Source organism: Acyrthosiphon pisum, chromosome A2 (assembly GCF_005508785.2).
Source record: "Acyrthosiphon pisum isolate AL4f chromosome A2, pea_aphid_22Mar2018_4r6ur, whole genome shotgun sequence".
NCBI classification, from domain to species: Eukaryota; Metazoa; Arthropoda; class Insecta; order Hemiptera; family Aphididae; genus Acyrthosiphon; species Acyrthosiphon pisum.
In genome coordinates, this window is record NC_042495.1 from 2,011,390 (window position 1) to 2,028,663 (window position 17,274).

The following is a 17,274-nucleotide window of genomic DNA, read 5'->3' on the forward strand; positions in this document are numbered from 1 at the left end:
GACCGTGTGTAGTATACATTTTACACAATAATAGACTAAGTACAAAAAAGACATAGTATTTCTGAAAACGGTTTTAAAGAAACATTTTGTGTATTATCAATTATTTGTAGAAGTTATTACGATTACGCGATATATAGCAATAACAACTTAGTATGAGGTCACGACGATATCAAATTCTAATTTACTCCGTTTTGAAAAATCCTGGTTACTCAATTGACAAAATGTATAGGTACTTATTAAATAACCCAATTATGCATATCATAATAATATCTAAATCGTGTAAGGTTCTAAAATATTTTTAAGAAATAGGTAACAACTGAAATAAGTTGTGAAAAAGGCGTTTCAATTTTTAAAGCTGTTGTATTACGTAGAGTACTTATTACTGCTAAATTGTATGTTGTCCTTTCCAAAGCCGTAGCATCGCGAAGGGTTTAACACCAAATCACATATTTTCATAATATCAAAATATATAATCAAAATCATTCCAAATGGAATCTATTTGGACTGAACCATGATTGAATATAGCTGGTTGTGTATTGTATTCAACATTTTTGTTTTTAGTTTAATTAATCAACGGTTAATTTGTTTATGTAAATGAGTTCACGTTTAAAAACCCATATGTCTTAAGGTGAGTTTACATTAGACCGCGAACGCTAACAAATGGTAAAAAATGCTACCGAACGAATGTGAACGCATATTCGCTTGACATTCGACCATTTACATATTGTTCGGTCGTTCGTGTTCGCCAATCTTCACTTTCACAAAAATCTTCGCTCCCCAAAAATACACCTAAGTTAGTTACTATCGACACAGCTGTTATCGAGTAAAGGTGTGTTTACATTAGGCCGCGAACGTGAACGAACGCTAGCGAATGCTACGTAACAAAAATAAATAGGTACATCCATTTTACCTTTATTCTTCACTATAAATAGTTAGTACCTATTAAAATTGTATTAATAAATATTTAATATTTGAATGCGATTACATTACAATATGGCTAATTTGTGGCATGATGTCTAGCTGTCAGTCACTGATGCGCCCCGAGTGCCAGCATCGGCCGGTGCAACTAATTCTCGGATGGGTGACCACCCGGGTTCCTAGTAACAAATCCTTGCCACACATACACGTGCTGTGAACCGACCGTATCAACCGTAATCCCTACAATAGCTAATAACCATAGTTGCTGGGCTCAAGGTCAATAAAAAAATTAAAATATGGATAGTTTATATTGTAATATTATATAGCCATAGACAAAATGTTTATCATACAATAAGATACATCGTGACCATCGCGTACATATTTGTATTTTGAAATGGAACATGCTCATAACATTTTGTCAATTTAAACTTAATAGTAGGTATATTATAGGCCATCTTTATTATCTTCAGGTATTTAAACATATCAAATAGGTAATCGGCGACCAAAATGGCAAAACGTCTTATAGTCTGTCTTCGCCTTCTCGACTTTCTGCTTCGATGTCACAGCTCATCACAAATTAGTCCTCAGTCCTATTATCTACTGTCTAGCGATTATAACGGCACCCGCAAAACTAAGGACAGTGTATTTCGTACTGCAGTGAGCTGTCTATACTATTTATAATCAAGAGTAATATTTACCACGATAATACTTAATCCAAAAAGTAGTTCGTGTGGCCGAACCCACAAAATAACTAATAATAGGTAACATTGACATTTTCAAATGAAATTAAAAAAATTTAACGGTAGTTATCACTTGCGAAACTTTTTGATGCGTTTTAAACATTCCGTAATATTATAACATCAAATGCAAAATCTTAAATGCAACATTATATTATTATGGATACATGAGAGAGAGGATTACATTTTTGGACTATTCAAAAGGAAAGTCGAGCGATAGTACAACATAATAGTTGTAAGTGTTTAAATGTTTAGTATTTCATGGGATAACGTATAAAAAAATAAATATACTAAAAGTAATATTATTATCCTGTTTTATTTTAAGACTCAGAAATGAAAAATATTCGTGTGTATTCATTCGTTTCCAATATCCATATGTTTTTCTTGCATTTAAAATCTATCATATTATTATTATATTATTTATCACGATTCGAATGCAATTATTGCAGCATTCATATTTATTTTATTTTTCGTAATATTATGAGTATGAATTTTATAATAATATATTATGCATAGAAAATCATAATAATATATCGTGTCATATTAAATATTATACAACGCTAATATCAAAGAACGCGATATTTTCTTCGTGTTTTCCGCTAGCAATAAATTTTATAATCTTTTCATTACACCACATGTGTTGTTTCCGTATTAATAATAAAAACGCGCAACATTGCAAAATATGTGCGTTCAGAAGAATGCATTGTTTAATTTTTAACTTGGGAGGAATCGCCTATTAAAATTAATTTAGAGGTAAAATTATTATACCGGTAATTTCGTAGGATTTATTTATATTTTAATTTTAAAGTGAGTTATTATAACTACCGATATAGGTATATGATTTATATGCAATACAAAACAGTAAATTATGCAATTAATTTTGTTAAAATATGCAAAAACATGATAAAATATAATATTACTAAGGTACAAAAAAAAAAATGATTACCAATATTGGTGCCCGACCATTAAATGGGTTCTTATAAGTTATTCCTAACTTTAAATATGGTAATAAGTCAATCCACCCTTAAGTTGAAATTAACGACACAAAATGCATTGTGCTGAACACAAATTTGCAATGTTGCGAGCGGTATATTATAAGACGGAGACAACACATGCGCCACGAGTGTAACATTTCGTTAAACGAAATCGGTTGATCGAAAAATAAATATAACGAGTTGTATGATTAATCAGAATTTGTTGGTAGGTCTAAACGTAATGCAATAACTACAATGCACATTTTTAACTCAAAGAAGGTATACAACGTCGACAACTTTGACAGTGAGGTCGACGACTGTTATCGTACATAATAATATATTGTAGTCACGGCGCAGCGTTCAAATTATTAAATTGATAATTTTTAATTACTGCGCCTTTATATGATTCGCGTGAGTTTGAAACATCGCTTCTAAGTAAATAATTTTACGGACGGCACTATATATTATAGTTTAATCAATAGGACGGAACGCCTCCAAATGCCACTGGCACACTTACGTGGGAGTTCACGTCTCCAGAGTAAACAAACTTTCTGGATAGGACTGAGTACGGTGGTGTGTGCACATGAAATATTTAGCGATACAAAAATCCTCAAGAAAATTGTTCGAACATAATATTATATACGATGACGTGAACGGGGTTACTTCTGGTAAATTTCTCCTCGCGTGTATCTGGAATACATATATTGTATATATTAACTGCATATTTACTAATTGGGAGTTTGATTTATCATATTGTTCCGATAAATTTTAGTACACGTTTCGACGCTCGTCTACTTACATTATTGCAAAACGTGTTTAATGAATTTTTCAGATGTTCGAAGGTAGTACGTTTCGTACTCCTGTTGATGTTTAGCATAGGTTTCATATTTCATATAATAATTGTAATGAAATTGTAATGCAATATTGCAGCAAAGTAAACAGTGTCATACACAGTGTACAAATACTATCGAAATATTCTAACAGTTATTTCAGATTCTAAGCTATGGGCTATGAAATATGAATGTACCCATTTATTTTACTATGATGTTTATTTATTTTTTCTGTATCTGACGACTTTTTTCATAGTGTAAAAAATGCTTTAATATTCAACATTGAGGACGGTTTCTGGTACCATATTACGTATACTGGCCGCTGAGTTATTTCTGAGTACACACGTATATATTATATTATATTGCATAGAACTATATTTACTTATTGCAAATGTGATTAATCGTGTTTTTCCGTTAAATTTTAGTAGGCACATGCTTCGACACATCATGTGTACATTATTAGATATAAATCGTGTTTAATGCATTTTTTAGATGTTCGAAGGTAGAACATTTTGCAGGGTGGACGTTTTGTACTAATATTGATGTTTAATATTTTCAAATATATTTGTGATGAAATTGTAATAAAATATCACAGCCAAGTAAACAGTGTTATATATATATATATATATATAGGTACAATCAATAATATATTCTAACAGTTATTTTAGATTCTGAGCAGAGCGATAAGTGTAGGTATTGGTTTTACATTGATGTGTGCCTATTTTATGAATATATAATAATATGTTTTGGGGCTGGGTAAGCGTTTTTTGTTTCTGACTAATTTTTTTGTGAGGTTTTTTTTGTTATATGGTTACTTATTAACAAAAACATATTTATGATTCATAGATTTTCCTTGTAGAGGAAAACTATCGAATAGCACGCACATGTAACATTGGTTTAATATAGGTACCTCATATAAAAAAGCAAATCATTTGCAAATGTGATCAACGTGGGTTTAAACGTTTTGTATCTACGATTGTTAATTAATCTCTTTTTATAGGTAGTATAAAAATATTTTAATTTTCAATTTTAATGATGGTTTCTGGTTGCAAGTTGTATCTTGTTTGTTTTTTGGGAGGTCAAAGCTACTTTAGGTAGGTACTTTTCAAAATGATCAGAAATTAAAAAAATTAATTAATACAAACATTAATTGCTAAAATTGTAATATTATTATTAAAATAATTGTTTGGTAATTAAGGTTACCAAAAAGTTGGACCATCTTCACTCAGAAACGTTATCGTTTACATTGTCATATTGTACATATTAATATATTATACAATGATCTATAATTGAATTCGAATGCAATATTTTCATTACAGATCAGTCATCAGTGACACATAGGTACTCGAAGTACACTCAACACTTACCGTTCACTGGCAGCAAAGTGATTACCATCTAGACAGATTTTTTTATTTATTTATCTTTTTATATCTTTTACCATCATTTGGTGCATTAAAAATGTTTCAATCTTCATCTTTGAGGATGCGGTTTCTAGTAGAAAATCGGATACATTTAGAACATGAGTTAAAAATATAAAATTACTAGAGATTTCAAAAATAACCGGGAAAACCGAAAGCAAAAAAACTTAGGAGAAAACGGGAATTTTTACGCAAAATCAGTTTTTGACAAAATCGATTTTCTTATTTTGTTGTCCTTCATAAGCTAATGACCGCATATATTATACTTGCCATGTAGTTTCAAACATTCATAAAAAAATAAATCTTCTACTCAGCATTTATAAATGTGTTAAATTTATATTATATTATTTAGTTCGTCGTTCATGATTATGTAATTATTTACTGTTTAGTTTGATGATTAGAAATATTATTATTATACTTGAAACATAAACTTAAATTACAATTTATTATTGTAGATATATTATATTAATTAATTTCTATTACGGTTTATGATTATTTAAAAAAAGTAAATTCTAATATTTTTTCCTCGGAAACTGAGGGTGCCATTATAATTTTTCCAAACGAGTAATAAGTTGCTGGCAAAGTTTCAGAAATTCGAGCTTTACAATTCAAATTTCGACGAATTTATACTTAATTTATTATACTACGATTCTTCCATGTTCCTCTGTTTTTCAAAAGTGAAATATTTTTAATTAAAGGATGCTATTCAAAACGTTGTTATTTTGTTTAAATATTCAACGAGCTAGAATTTCATATAAATTTAAAAAGAGTGGGTACTTAAAACATTTTAATTGAACATTTATCCCGTTCAGGTTTCTTTACAATTTTGCATACCTAATGAATGTATTTAATTTTGGAGAGAATGAAAATGTGTTTGCTGTGAAAAAAAATGGATGTTTTCGCCACACGCCCACACCTATACCGAAGAACGAAATCAAAACCTATATTATATTATTTTCTTGTTAAATCAAATTAATGTATAGGCTCCTAAAACACGTACGGCGCGGCGCTCACGTCCACAATGTAACATATAATATCGAATATCGTTTAAGTTATAGGCGAAACAATTTAATAAACGTATCAGCTACAAAACACACGAGCACGTGTGTCATGGTCGTGTTTTTGTTTTGTTTTCGATGTCCGATAATGAACCGATTTCGAAACAACTACAATATACTTACCTATAGGTACCTACTGTTCTCCTTTATCCAGCGCTGTATAAATCACAAAATACAACAATAATAATAATAATAATAATAATAATAATAATAATAATAATAATAATAATAATAATAATAATAATAATAATAATAATAATAATAATTTTATAATGATTATACGGCGGTAGTTAACGATAATGGCATTATGTACCCGCGGTACCTAACTATACCATACTAGCTATACCATTTTAAGAAAAAATGTTCTTAACTCACGTTTTACACGTTCCAGCTGTATAATATAGTATATGCCGTCATGCAGTAGTAATATTATTCGTTGCTGCATATTATATAATATATTTTCGTCCACTCTGATATATTATTATGTACATAACATTACATAATGCATTATATACTGTAAAGTACGAATTATTCTCTTTTTTGGTTAGGTGTATCAGACACACGTTGAGTTCGATATATTATAATACGCATGTAATAATATGTATAATACATGTATGATATTATAATATTATATAGTGTACGCGCGTATTTTGCGCGGTCGTGTTCAGTTTATCTAATAATGATAATAATATTCTAAGCTCGTGAAATATTGTGAGGTGGCCCGAAAACAAATATACGCATCACGGGTATAATTATTATGCCTTAATATCATATATGCACAGGACGATTCGCCGTTCGTGCTCATCCCCTCCCTCCTTAGGTGTATCGTCCTACAGTATTGTGCGTTTGCTTTTACAATTCTGACTCTTTGAATTTTTAAGTTTGCCGCACATTATAATATTTTAAAGTAGGCACTCGGATTTTTTTACGCCGCGTGCGATGGACAGATGATTTACGAAGAATACCTATCCCGTGACGGTGCAAACCATTTTTTTAAACGTTCAAAACAATATTATAATACGGTCCTGTATAGGAAAATCCATTTGAAAAATCCAATTTTAAACAGATGCACTATTACACTATTATTGAATAACACCGATGGGGTTGTGCCTCGTGGCTTTTGGCATTTTTAGGTTTGTCGCATATAATATTATTACGTTCAAGTGCACTCGGGTTTTTTTTACGCCAAGTGTGCAGAGGAGTTGTACCTGTCCTGTGACGTTGTCCAACTGTATTTTTAAGCGTTTAAAATAATATTATGGTCTCTGTACATAGGCACTAAGGAAAACCAATCGAAAAATCCAAATTTGAATAAATGCTCACTATTATTAAATAACACCGATGGAGTTGTGCGCGTTCAGCGAATCGCCCTGTATATACTGTACACTTTAGGAACCTGTGTAGTACGCGTACATTCTGCATATTTTGTATGCCCATTACCCATATTATAATATTATGTATACTTATACGGTAATAATATTAAGCTCGTGAAATTGTGAGGTGGCCCGAAAACGCAAATATACATCACTGCAGACATTATCATACATCGATATTTTACAGTATGATTCGCCGTTAGTGCTCTCCCCCGCATTGTATCATATCCTACACTATTGTTCGTTTATTGTTTAAAATTCTGAGTAGTTTTGGAATTTTTAATTTTGCCGCATTTCATAATATAACTAATTCAAGTAGACACTCAGATTTTTTTATGCCGCTCGTGAGGGGTATGAAGAGTTATGACGGTACAAACTTGTTTTTTTTTTTTTGAAGTGTTTAAAATTGTATTACGGCGTCTCGCTGTATATGTCTATATCTACACTCCGAAAAACCAATCGAAAATTCAAAATTTGATTTGATGCACCAATGGGGTTGAGCTGCGCTTTCGGCGAGTCGCTTATTGTACGCGTCCGATGTACGTGCGCGTTCTGCGTATTTTTCGTGCCCATTGTCCGAATGTATTATAATATTCTGTTCAATACCTACGCAACAATAATAACAATTATTCGTGTTTGTCCAGGACCCGCGATTCAACCGGGAAATCGATCACATGACTGGCTACACGACCAATTTGATATTGTGCGTGCCGATCTGCAACTACGACAACGAAGTGATCGGGGTGGCTCAGATAATCAACAAGACCGACGGCAGCCACTCGTTTACCGAGCACGACGTCGAGGCAAGTATAATAATAATACATTGATAATACGTATTCAATATTATTATAATTGAATACCAACGACGACGGGCAGTCAATACAACGGTGCATTATAATATTAAATTAGGTATTATTATTGTTGTCCATGTTGTAGTGGTTGTTGTTGTTATCATTGTGTTGTGCGGTTCGATTCATAGTAATAAATAGCAATAATAATAATAATAATATTAAACAATATAATTACTTCAAAACAATTGTCATTTCATGTCCTCATTATATTATAATTTATAATATGCCTATCCAGTGTGAATGTTTTAGTGAATTATCACTATTTTTTTAATTTTACTAACGCTTTTAAAATATTTTTTTTTTTTAGATAATTTGAAGTCATAACAAAACGACATTATTTCTATTTTTTTTTATCTTTATCATTTTATAAGTTTTAGTTTTTTTAGTGACAGCATTCATTTTTAATTTCATATTACCCGTACCTTTTACCTACCTTAGCTAATTATTTTCCCGAGAATCTCAATGTATAAAAATGGAATTTCGAACGACTAGGTAGTCTATAACTTATAAACTTATAAGCACCTGCCTATTTAATGTTTATACGAACGAAGTAAGGGTACACCGCGGAAACGCTCTTACCCCATCTTATAATTTCTGTCTCTAGCAGATACCTACATATTCTGTATATTTGAGTCCGATCGGTATTTGATTGACAATATCGTAGGTATACTCGTGTGCTGTTATTTCATATTAGACTATCATTATTATTATTATATTATTGTTTCACGTGCTTGTTCAATATCAGCTGTAACCGTCACAACTGGTCTTTCTCTTTTATTCAAAAACTATAAAATAACAATACCAACGTCTAAACTTGTGCTGACTCTCTCGTTTGCGTGCACAGATATTCCAGAGGTACCTGACGTTCTGTGCAATCGGAATACAAAATGCTCAACTGTTCGAAAAGTCTATACAGGAATTCCAGAGAAATCAAGTAAGCAATCAATATGTTCTTTACAATATAAAATACAGGGTGATGCATATCGCACGCTACTGTACGACACTCATTTGCGCATAGTTAACTGAATATTATCTATTATGAAGAAATATAACAACTAAACATTTTGGGTTTTATATTTTATCGATATGATTATAATAATAAGTTAATGTAATATTTATACGTCCAGTATCTAACAGTGCTGAGCACTGGTTTTAGGCAATAAAAATTCGCTGGGCACATGAAACGATTTTTCCATTTTTTCCACCTTGCGACCACGAATAATATCCGCCCTACGATTATGAATAATTATAATATCATAAATTATATGTAAATATTAAAACGATAATTATTAGATATTTGATAATAAATTATTGTTGATAAAAAACACGTCTAACAAACGCGCGACATAGGACTTTAGACGTGTTCTTTGTCAAACATACCGATTGATCTAATGAAGTGATAAGAATTCTAAAAACTGATTTTAATTTGTCGTCAAGACAACTTGAGTTGACTTTCCCACATTTTTGATATTATCCCTCGACCCTCAAATTCATAAAAACGTTATATTAAAAAAGAGTAATTAGTAAATTGTCATAATATTTCAATTTTTGGAGAAATTAAAATCAAAAATGTGAGAAAGTAGATCCCAGGTAGACTTGACGACAAATTCAAATCGGTTTTCAGAATTCTTATCACTTCATTATGTCAGTCAGTACGTTTGGCAAAGAACACAGCTAAAATCCTGTGTCACACGTGTATAAGACAAAGACAGGAAATCACGGTATCGAATCCCCTTAAGAGATAAAAATTTTAAAAAATATATAATATATGCAATATAAATTTACTGAAATGAATTAGGGTCGCTTATTAAATGGATTACCCGATAAACCTTCACACACAATTACTAATAATTATATACGGCCCTACTTGTTATTGTAAAATATATAAATATAATTTTATGGTAACAATTTTATAAAATTGTATTTAATATAATGTACTTATGCGGATCGTGTAACGGCAACCGGTTGTTGGACACTTTCGCGTGTACGACTTACGTTTGTCGGTGAATAATAATAATATAACATTAAATATTATATACCTATTACAAAAAATAACAATGTGATCATTTTCACTCGGTAGGACCTTAGCGAATGACATGTGAATGAATTCCTCACTTTTGCTTCCTAACGTATTTGAGATTACGGTAAAATACTTAAATCAATTCATTTATGACTAATTAATTAGTTGTACCTATGTGCATTAAATATTAAACATATTAAATGCAACATGAAAATATACAACTGGTATTTCTCTCAACAGGTTGCCGTTTATAGGGCACGAGGCGCTAGTTTAACCCGATTAATCTAAAAATTGGTATGCAGACTCACGTGGATCTATAAAAAAAAATTTTTTTTCTATTTTGTACATAAATTGTACTTAAAATAATCAAAACATGAAGTGGTACCTAATATACTTTACCGCTGTAATCTCAAAATCAGGTAAAACATGTTTTTACTGTTTTCCTAAGCGGTCAGTGGTAGTATTGATTGTCACATCAAATTTTTATGTTTCCAAACAACAGATATCATATCACTGATTCTAAAATATGTCTGTATGGATATTTTCTAAAATTATTACTTTGTCTTTTATCACGCGATAAAGAAAAAACTCCATAAACGGGCAGTGATAGTTTGTAGATATATTTACCACTTCTACCCGTGTAGTGACATAACTATATAGACATTTATGGTTCTCACTATAATGGAATGGTATTCAATTTTAAATTTTAATAATCGACGAAGTAATTAGTTAAATCTTGGAAGAAAAAAATTAAATATACGGTGGTAAAATATTATACCTGAGACCCATATAGGAGTAAGAGTACTCATTAACTCTATTACTGATAAGTATTAGGGTTTGTTTGTATCGTTTTTTTGTGCTTCATGTTTGATGTTTTAAAATTCAATGTTTTTGAAAAAAATTATATTTTTACCATTTTTATCGTTCTTTTTTAAATGTTTTACTTTTTAGACTGACAGCATACATTTATAATTTTATATTTCTAAGAGGAATTTAAATTTTTAAAAATCTAATTTCAAACTAGTACCTACCTGGTTAGTTTATAACGAGAATTTAATTTTTTGATGAATGGAGTGGAATACCACACAGAGGTACCCCGCAAAATGTTAGTCAAATTGTCTAAACTTTAAAATACTTGTAACTAATTATTTACTCGTTCAAAATTAAATCGGTATAATGAATTTTTTGGGTCAGAGTGGCTCAGTGGTCACACAGTTGACTACGGTCATGTCAACTGATGTTAGATTCATAGCAAAGTGCATAGAAATTTGTGTGGTTCTACGTGATCACTAACTTCCCGCGCTGTCGTCCGATTGCGTCATCCGGTTTCCAACTAGGCCCCACTCCACTGGAAGACCGCACATGTCTCATATTGGAGAAAGGGGGTAGTATATAGTGATATATACATAGATAAATAGATCACATGATCTCCCTACTACCCACTTGTGATAAGCATTGGCAAAGACCTTGAAGTCGTTTCAATAAACAAATATAGGAAAAAATGTATTTTAAATTCTTAGAAAAGTATTCTAAAAAATAAGACTTAAAAAAATATAAAGATTAAAGATATCTAAACATTTAATTTTGTAACAAAATAATATGTTGCTTTGTGATGACTTAAAATCATGCGAAAAAATATTTCCAAATCGAAAATACTTTTCGAGAAAATGCGTGTAATCACTTTGCATACATTATGTAACTGATGCAAGAGAAGAAAATATTTTATTTTCGTTTACCATTTTCTCTGCACACAATGCTTCACATAGTCACAATTCACATCAATATTTTATTACCTATACAAAAAAAGTCAAAAGATAGTGTAAAACGCATTACATACTCGCATGTTCTTTGTCAATATGTCCTTAAAAAGTTGTTTGTTTATTTCATAAAAGTATTTTAGCATGAATACAAAACAAATTTTGTTAATAACAAAAATAAAAATGTAATTCAATATTCAGACTAAATCGATGTTATGTGGGTGAAAAATAAAATTACTTAATATTCTCTGTTTATAATACCCAAATAATAAATATTCTACGAAATGATTATTTCTTTCACATCGCTATATATGCATATTATAATAGTCACCGCTTTGGGTCTTATAACCCGCGGCGTTTGTCCTTTGAAAACGAAACAGTTTCTTGTCGCATTTTGTATTTTACATAATATTTTCTATTTAAATTTAAACCTAAATGAACGATTGGGTTTTTACTGAAAGTTTCGTAGGTAGGTAATGATATTATAATTTACTACGGTTTTTTGTATAATATAAATTTAGACAATTTAGTACCCGGGTCGCCGCATTGTTAAGGATGTACATTATAGTAAAATAAATTGTGCTACATATTTTTTTGATTATTGCTTTTTTTATTCACGAGACAAATCACGTAGGTACCTTAAAATCAAATTCAAATATTTTTTATATAATAAGAAATGTACATTAATTTAATTTCTTTATATAAGTAGGTACTCCGCTCGAATGAATATTTGTAATCTTTTAATATTTAATTTAAATTCATTTTTTCTTATACTTCTAAGTACTCAAACCCCCATTTTCTTATTTATTTTTTAATTTCCATAAATTAAAAACATAATTTATAATAATTTAATTTTTATCATTTTAGAAACCTACATATTTTAATAATGTCAACAAATGATTAATAGTTTTTATTAGTTTAATATACTTGGAGTTTGGACAAAATATGAATAAAAATATACGAATTTTTACATAGCAATCAATAATCTAAAATATTATATTATCATATTATGATTCCGATTAGTGATAAATAACAATCAATAAAATTGATTGATGAGTTCTAACAATACGAATAAATTAACGTAGGTAAATAAAATTATTGAACTTGGAATATTATAAGACTTTAATTAGAAAAAAATGTATTATAAATCCATTCCAAGTCTTTAATTTATAAACTATGTAAAATACGTATTTCAAAATAAATAAATTCTTATGTGTAGTTTATAAATTATAATTATTAATTAGTATTTGTATATTGATTTTGCATAAGCTAACCGTTTAATTTCTAAACATCACTTCATAAGATATGTAAAGTTTCGTAAAGTGTTTTAATAACTACCACGAACAAATTCTCTTATAAATCTCCCGAAATTGAAGTCATTTTAATAGTTTTCTGCTATATACTTTTAGCTTTAGCGTTCAATGCCGTCATTTTATGGGAATAATTTGATTAGTTATTTTATTAATAAAAACTTATTCCTTGTGTTATATAAGTTTTCCCATATTAAATTGCGTGTTAATATGTAATAATAATTATCGTAATCATTAAAGTATTTAAACAATTAGGGTTGATTGTTGAATGGGAGGGAGGGGAGAAATAAATGTCTTCTATTATATCATAAAAAAATAATATGTTATACTTCAATATTTTGGTCATTATTGATAGGTACGTTATTTTAATGATTTGTAAAACAATTTTTTTAGATGTTACTCAGTTTGGCTAGAAGCATATTCGAAGAACAGAACAATCTTGATTGTCTAGTATCGAAAATCATGACCCAGGCCAGAGATCTGATCAAATGCGAACGTTGCGTCGTCTTCCTGCTGGACTTGGAATGCGAAGAAGCTGTACGATTTTTTTTTTTTGGCAACGTTATTTTTCAATTCATATATGTGTGTGTATGTGTGAGTGCGCAGTTGTGTGTGTACAGTTTATTTCATTCCTTTATAGAGCCATTTGGAACACTTTGGAGCCAAGCCAGGGAATTATTCGCTGGAAAAAAAAGCGTCCACCAAAAACGTAATAAGACCACGAAAAAAAAATAATAATAATAAATAAATAGATAAACAATAAGGGAAACCGTACACATAATTCACTCTTTGAATACGATTTAATATGTTTTTCTTGTATTTTATATAGAGCACCGACACGTTGGCCGAAGAGGTTGCCGTTACTCAAGAACAGCAAAAGGTTAGTTTATTTATCGTTACATCGGAATAATAATATAATCATACCTATAATATTATATTCTAACATCTATATGGTTGCTGTTGGTGTTGTCTTTCGATTTAAATTCGATCGCCTGCCACCTCTACCCACCTGTATAATAATATTGTTTCGACGATCGATCCTTTTTCAGGACGTCAATTTCACCACGGTTTTTGAATTGGGTTCGGAGCTCGGGGTGAAGAAAATCAATAAAAACGTCAAGCCGTCCAAACTGCTTCAGATAGCCCAAGAAGTGGCCAGCTCTACTCAGGTAACGCGCGTTGTTCGGGTAAATCGACACGTCGTACGACGTACCTATATGCCATAATATATACCTAGGTATAATAATTACCTAATACCGCTTTGGCACACACAGTTATTGAACATAGCGGACGTGCAAGTGTGGGCCGCCTCGTTAAGCCGACAGCCGAGCATGGAGAGCGACGAGGGATGTACAGATCATGTGCCCATCAAGTCCATACTATGCATGCCGATATTGAACGGCAAAAAAGACGTGATCGGAGTGGCACAATTGATAAATAAGGTGCGTGTGCGCGTGTCATTTGTCCCGAAATATTATAATATTCAATAACTCAGCGTTTTCAATCTATAGATTGGGTAATACAATATACTATATACTGTCTCTGTGGTTTTTCTCTCTTACCCACGATATAATATACCTTAGACTATTATATTGTTATAATATAGATGATCAAATGAGATAGGTGTTCACAATCCGTTCAAGCGTGGGCTTTCATTAGATATTATAATTTAAATTACGACCGAATAGGATACTATTTATTATTAATTTTAATCGGTTGATAAACCATTCCACAGCTTTGTTGTAAATTATTATTATTATTGATTTTATATAAATACATATCAACACTGTTCCTTATTAACTATAGGTACTTACTTACAGTCAAAATATTTTACGAATCACAATAATAAAATAATAGAGTTTTTTTTTTAGAAAATCGAATATTATACATAAAAAAAAAACATTACAAACCCAAGGTCGAGAATTTCAGAAATGTTATTATCTTAAAACGAAACCTAAACGCATAATATACATTTCCTGAATTTGAAAATTTATAAAAACGATAATAGCGCATAGCATACACTGCGTCTGCGTGTATGGTCTGTATTATATATTTATACCTATATGGGTGCAGGGTATATTATTATTTTTATAATATGTTATTTTCAAAACTGCGAACACGATATGGTGTTAATCACACGCGGACGGATTAATGACGTACGAAAATCTCCTCGTTCATTACTGTTATACTGTGTGACATATATAATATTAAATTGTGCCTACCAGCTAACGATATCGTGTGTTTCGATTTCGCGTGTATATAGGAAACCGGTTTTCCGTTTACCGACTGTGACGTGGCGACGTTCGAGGCTTTTGCCATATTCTGCGGTCTGGGTATCCACAACACTCAGATGTACGAGAGCGCTTGTGAGTATATTATATTATTATCGTCGGCTTATTACCGCGGGCCGGTGGCGTCTACCGATAGGGGTTGGGGTGTTCGGGGGATATGCCACCGTCCCCCCGCCCCGAGCTTTAGCACGTGATATATCTAAATTATTTTTTAACCAAGTGTAAACAAAAATATTAACATCATTAATATCGGTTTTTTCCATATATATAATTATAACTATACGAATGTCCTGTTTTGCCGATGGTGTATGTTAGTTAGTTTTTTTAATATTTATATCCTCGACTATATTTTAATTTATATACGATAAAGTGGTTCTTTTACCACGAACCACTAATTGTTTCTAAAACTATAAATGTTGACGAAAACCAATTTCTTACATGGTTTCTAGTCGTTAAAAACAAAATTTTTAAAATAGATATATTATTTTAATATTTCTTGTCCTTGTCATTTTTTTTAAATTGTTTACACTTTTGAATGACAACATACAGTTTTAATTTCATATTTCAAAGCAAAAAAATTATTTTATTCGACTCATCAAAACTTGAAGTACTTTTAACTTATAAGCTACTCGTCCTAAATTTGTTTTTCTGTATCAGAATATACGTGAAAAAATATTCTGAATTCGAAAATTAAATTAAAACTGTATGTTGTCTTTTAAAAAAGAAAAAAAACTTAAACGATTATAAGGTTGAGATTATTTTAAAAAAAAAAGTTGTTTCGTAACGATTTGAAACCATATAGATAGGTACCTAAAAAAAATATTGTCAATAATATTATTATTTTTTGAAATGATATGAGCGTTTTACGTAAAATGAACCATCCAGTATATAGTAATAAAATATAGTCATAATAATAATATAGTAAATGACTAGTATTTTGGGGACACCTTCCTTAAAAAAAATCCAAAATACGCTAATGTAGCCGTGGACCACGATGTGCCTTGACAGCTTAACTGTAACATTGTGTTCGTGTTTCAGGCAAACTAATGGCCAAACAAAAAGTGGCGCTCGAATGTCTGTCGTATCATGCGACCGCGTCCGTGGACGATACCATCAAATTAGCGCAAGATAAAATTCCTTCGGCCGAGACGTACAACTTATACAGGTGCCTATCTAGTTTATTTATTTTTTTAACAGCTCGTTTAATCAATTTATTGGACAAAATACGCTTGCAAAAACATCCGTTACCTATACCATAGTTGATATCGCTATTAAAGTTATACCAATATGATTAACGCAAGTATATACCGATAGGTGCCTAATAATATTCCTCTTCAATATTGATTTTTAACATTTCTTTTAGACTAGCTGATCCCGCGAACTTTGTTTCCCGTAAAAATGACAGCTATTAAAAAAATTATGATTGCTCAACTTATTTTGGGTGTAACTCGTTGCAGGAAGTGCAACTCATCCACTTTTGTAGGCAATGTGTAAAAATTCGATTTGAAGCAACCGTGTACCTGATCTGCTCGATTACCAATGGCAACCAATAAAATAATAAATACTAATTATTTCTCGTATAATCAATGGTAACCATTTATAAACAAACATTACCATCGTAAATCTCAAAATCCCTATTTGTGCACCTCCCCACGGGTTGGACATATTTTCTTAATATTTGACTTTTGTATGATCCAATATTTCATATTTGTTTATGAATAAAATATTATTTGAAAA

The 17,274-nt window shown here is 30.7% G+C and overlaps 1 protein-coding gene across 6 annotated transcripts in view; it reads left to right on the forward strand.

Annotated features, from left to right (window-relative positions):
• LOC100165174 (cGMP-specific 3',5'-cyclic phosphodiesterase) overlaps positions 1-17,274 on the forward strand; it is a 105,344-nt gene that overhangs the window by 78,689 nt on the left and 9,381 nt on the right. For all 6 annotated transcript variants that reach the window (XM_003247095.3, XM_001945891.4, XM_016807583.2 and 3 more), the window contains 9 exons: positions 7,953-8,111; positions 9,004-9,093; positions 13,640-13,783; positions 13,887-13,955; positions 14,076-14,126; positions 14,296-14,415; positions 14,521-14,688; positions 15,510-15,612; positions 16,576-16,702. In XM_003247095.3, coding sequence (XP_003247143.1) covers positions 7,953-8,111; positions 9,004-9,093; positions 13,640-13,783; positions 13,887-13,955; positions 14,076-14,126; positions 14,296-14,415; positions 14,521-14,688; positions 15,510-15,612; positions 16,576-16,702 — 1,031 coding nt within the window. The remainder of the gene's footprint in view (positions 1-7,952; positions 8,112-9,003; positions 9,094-13,639; positions 13,784-13,886; positions 13,956-14,075; positions 14,127-14,295; positions 14,416-14,520; positions 14,689-15,509; positions 15,613-16,575; positions 16,703-17,274) is intronic.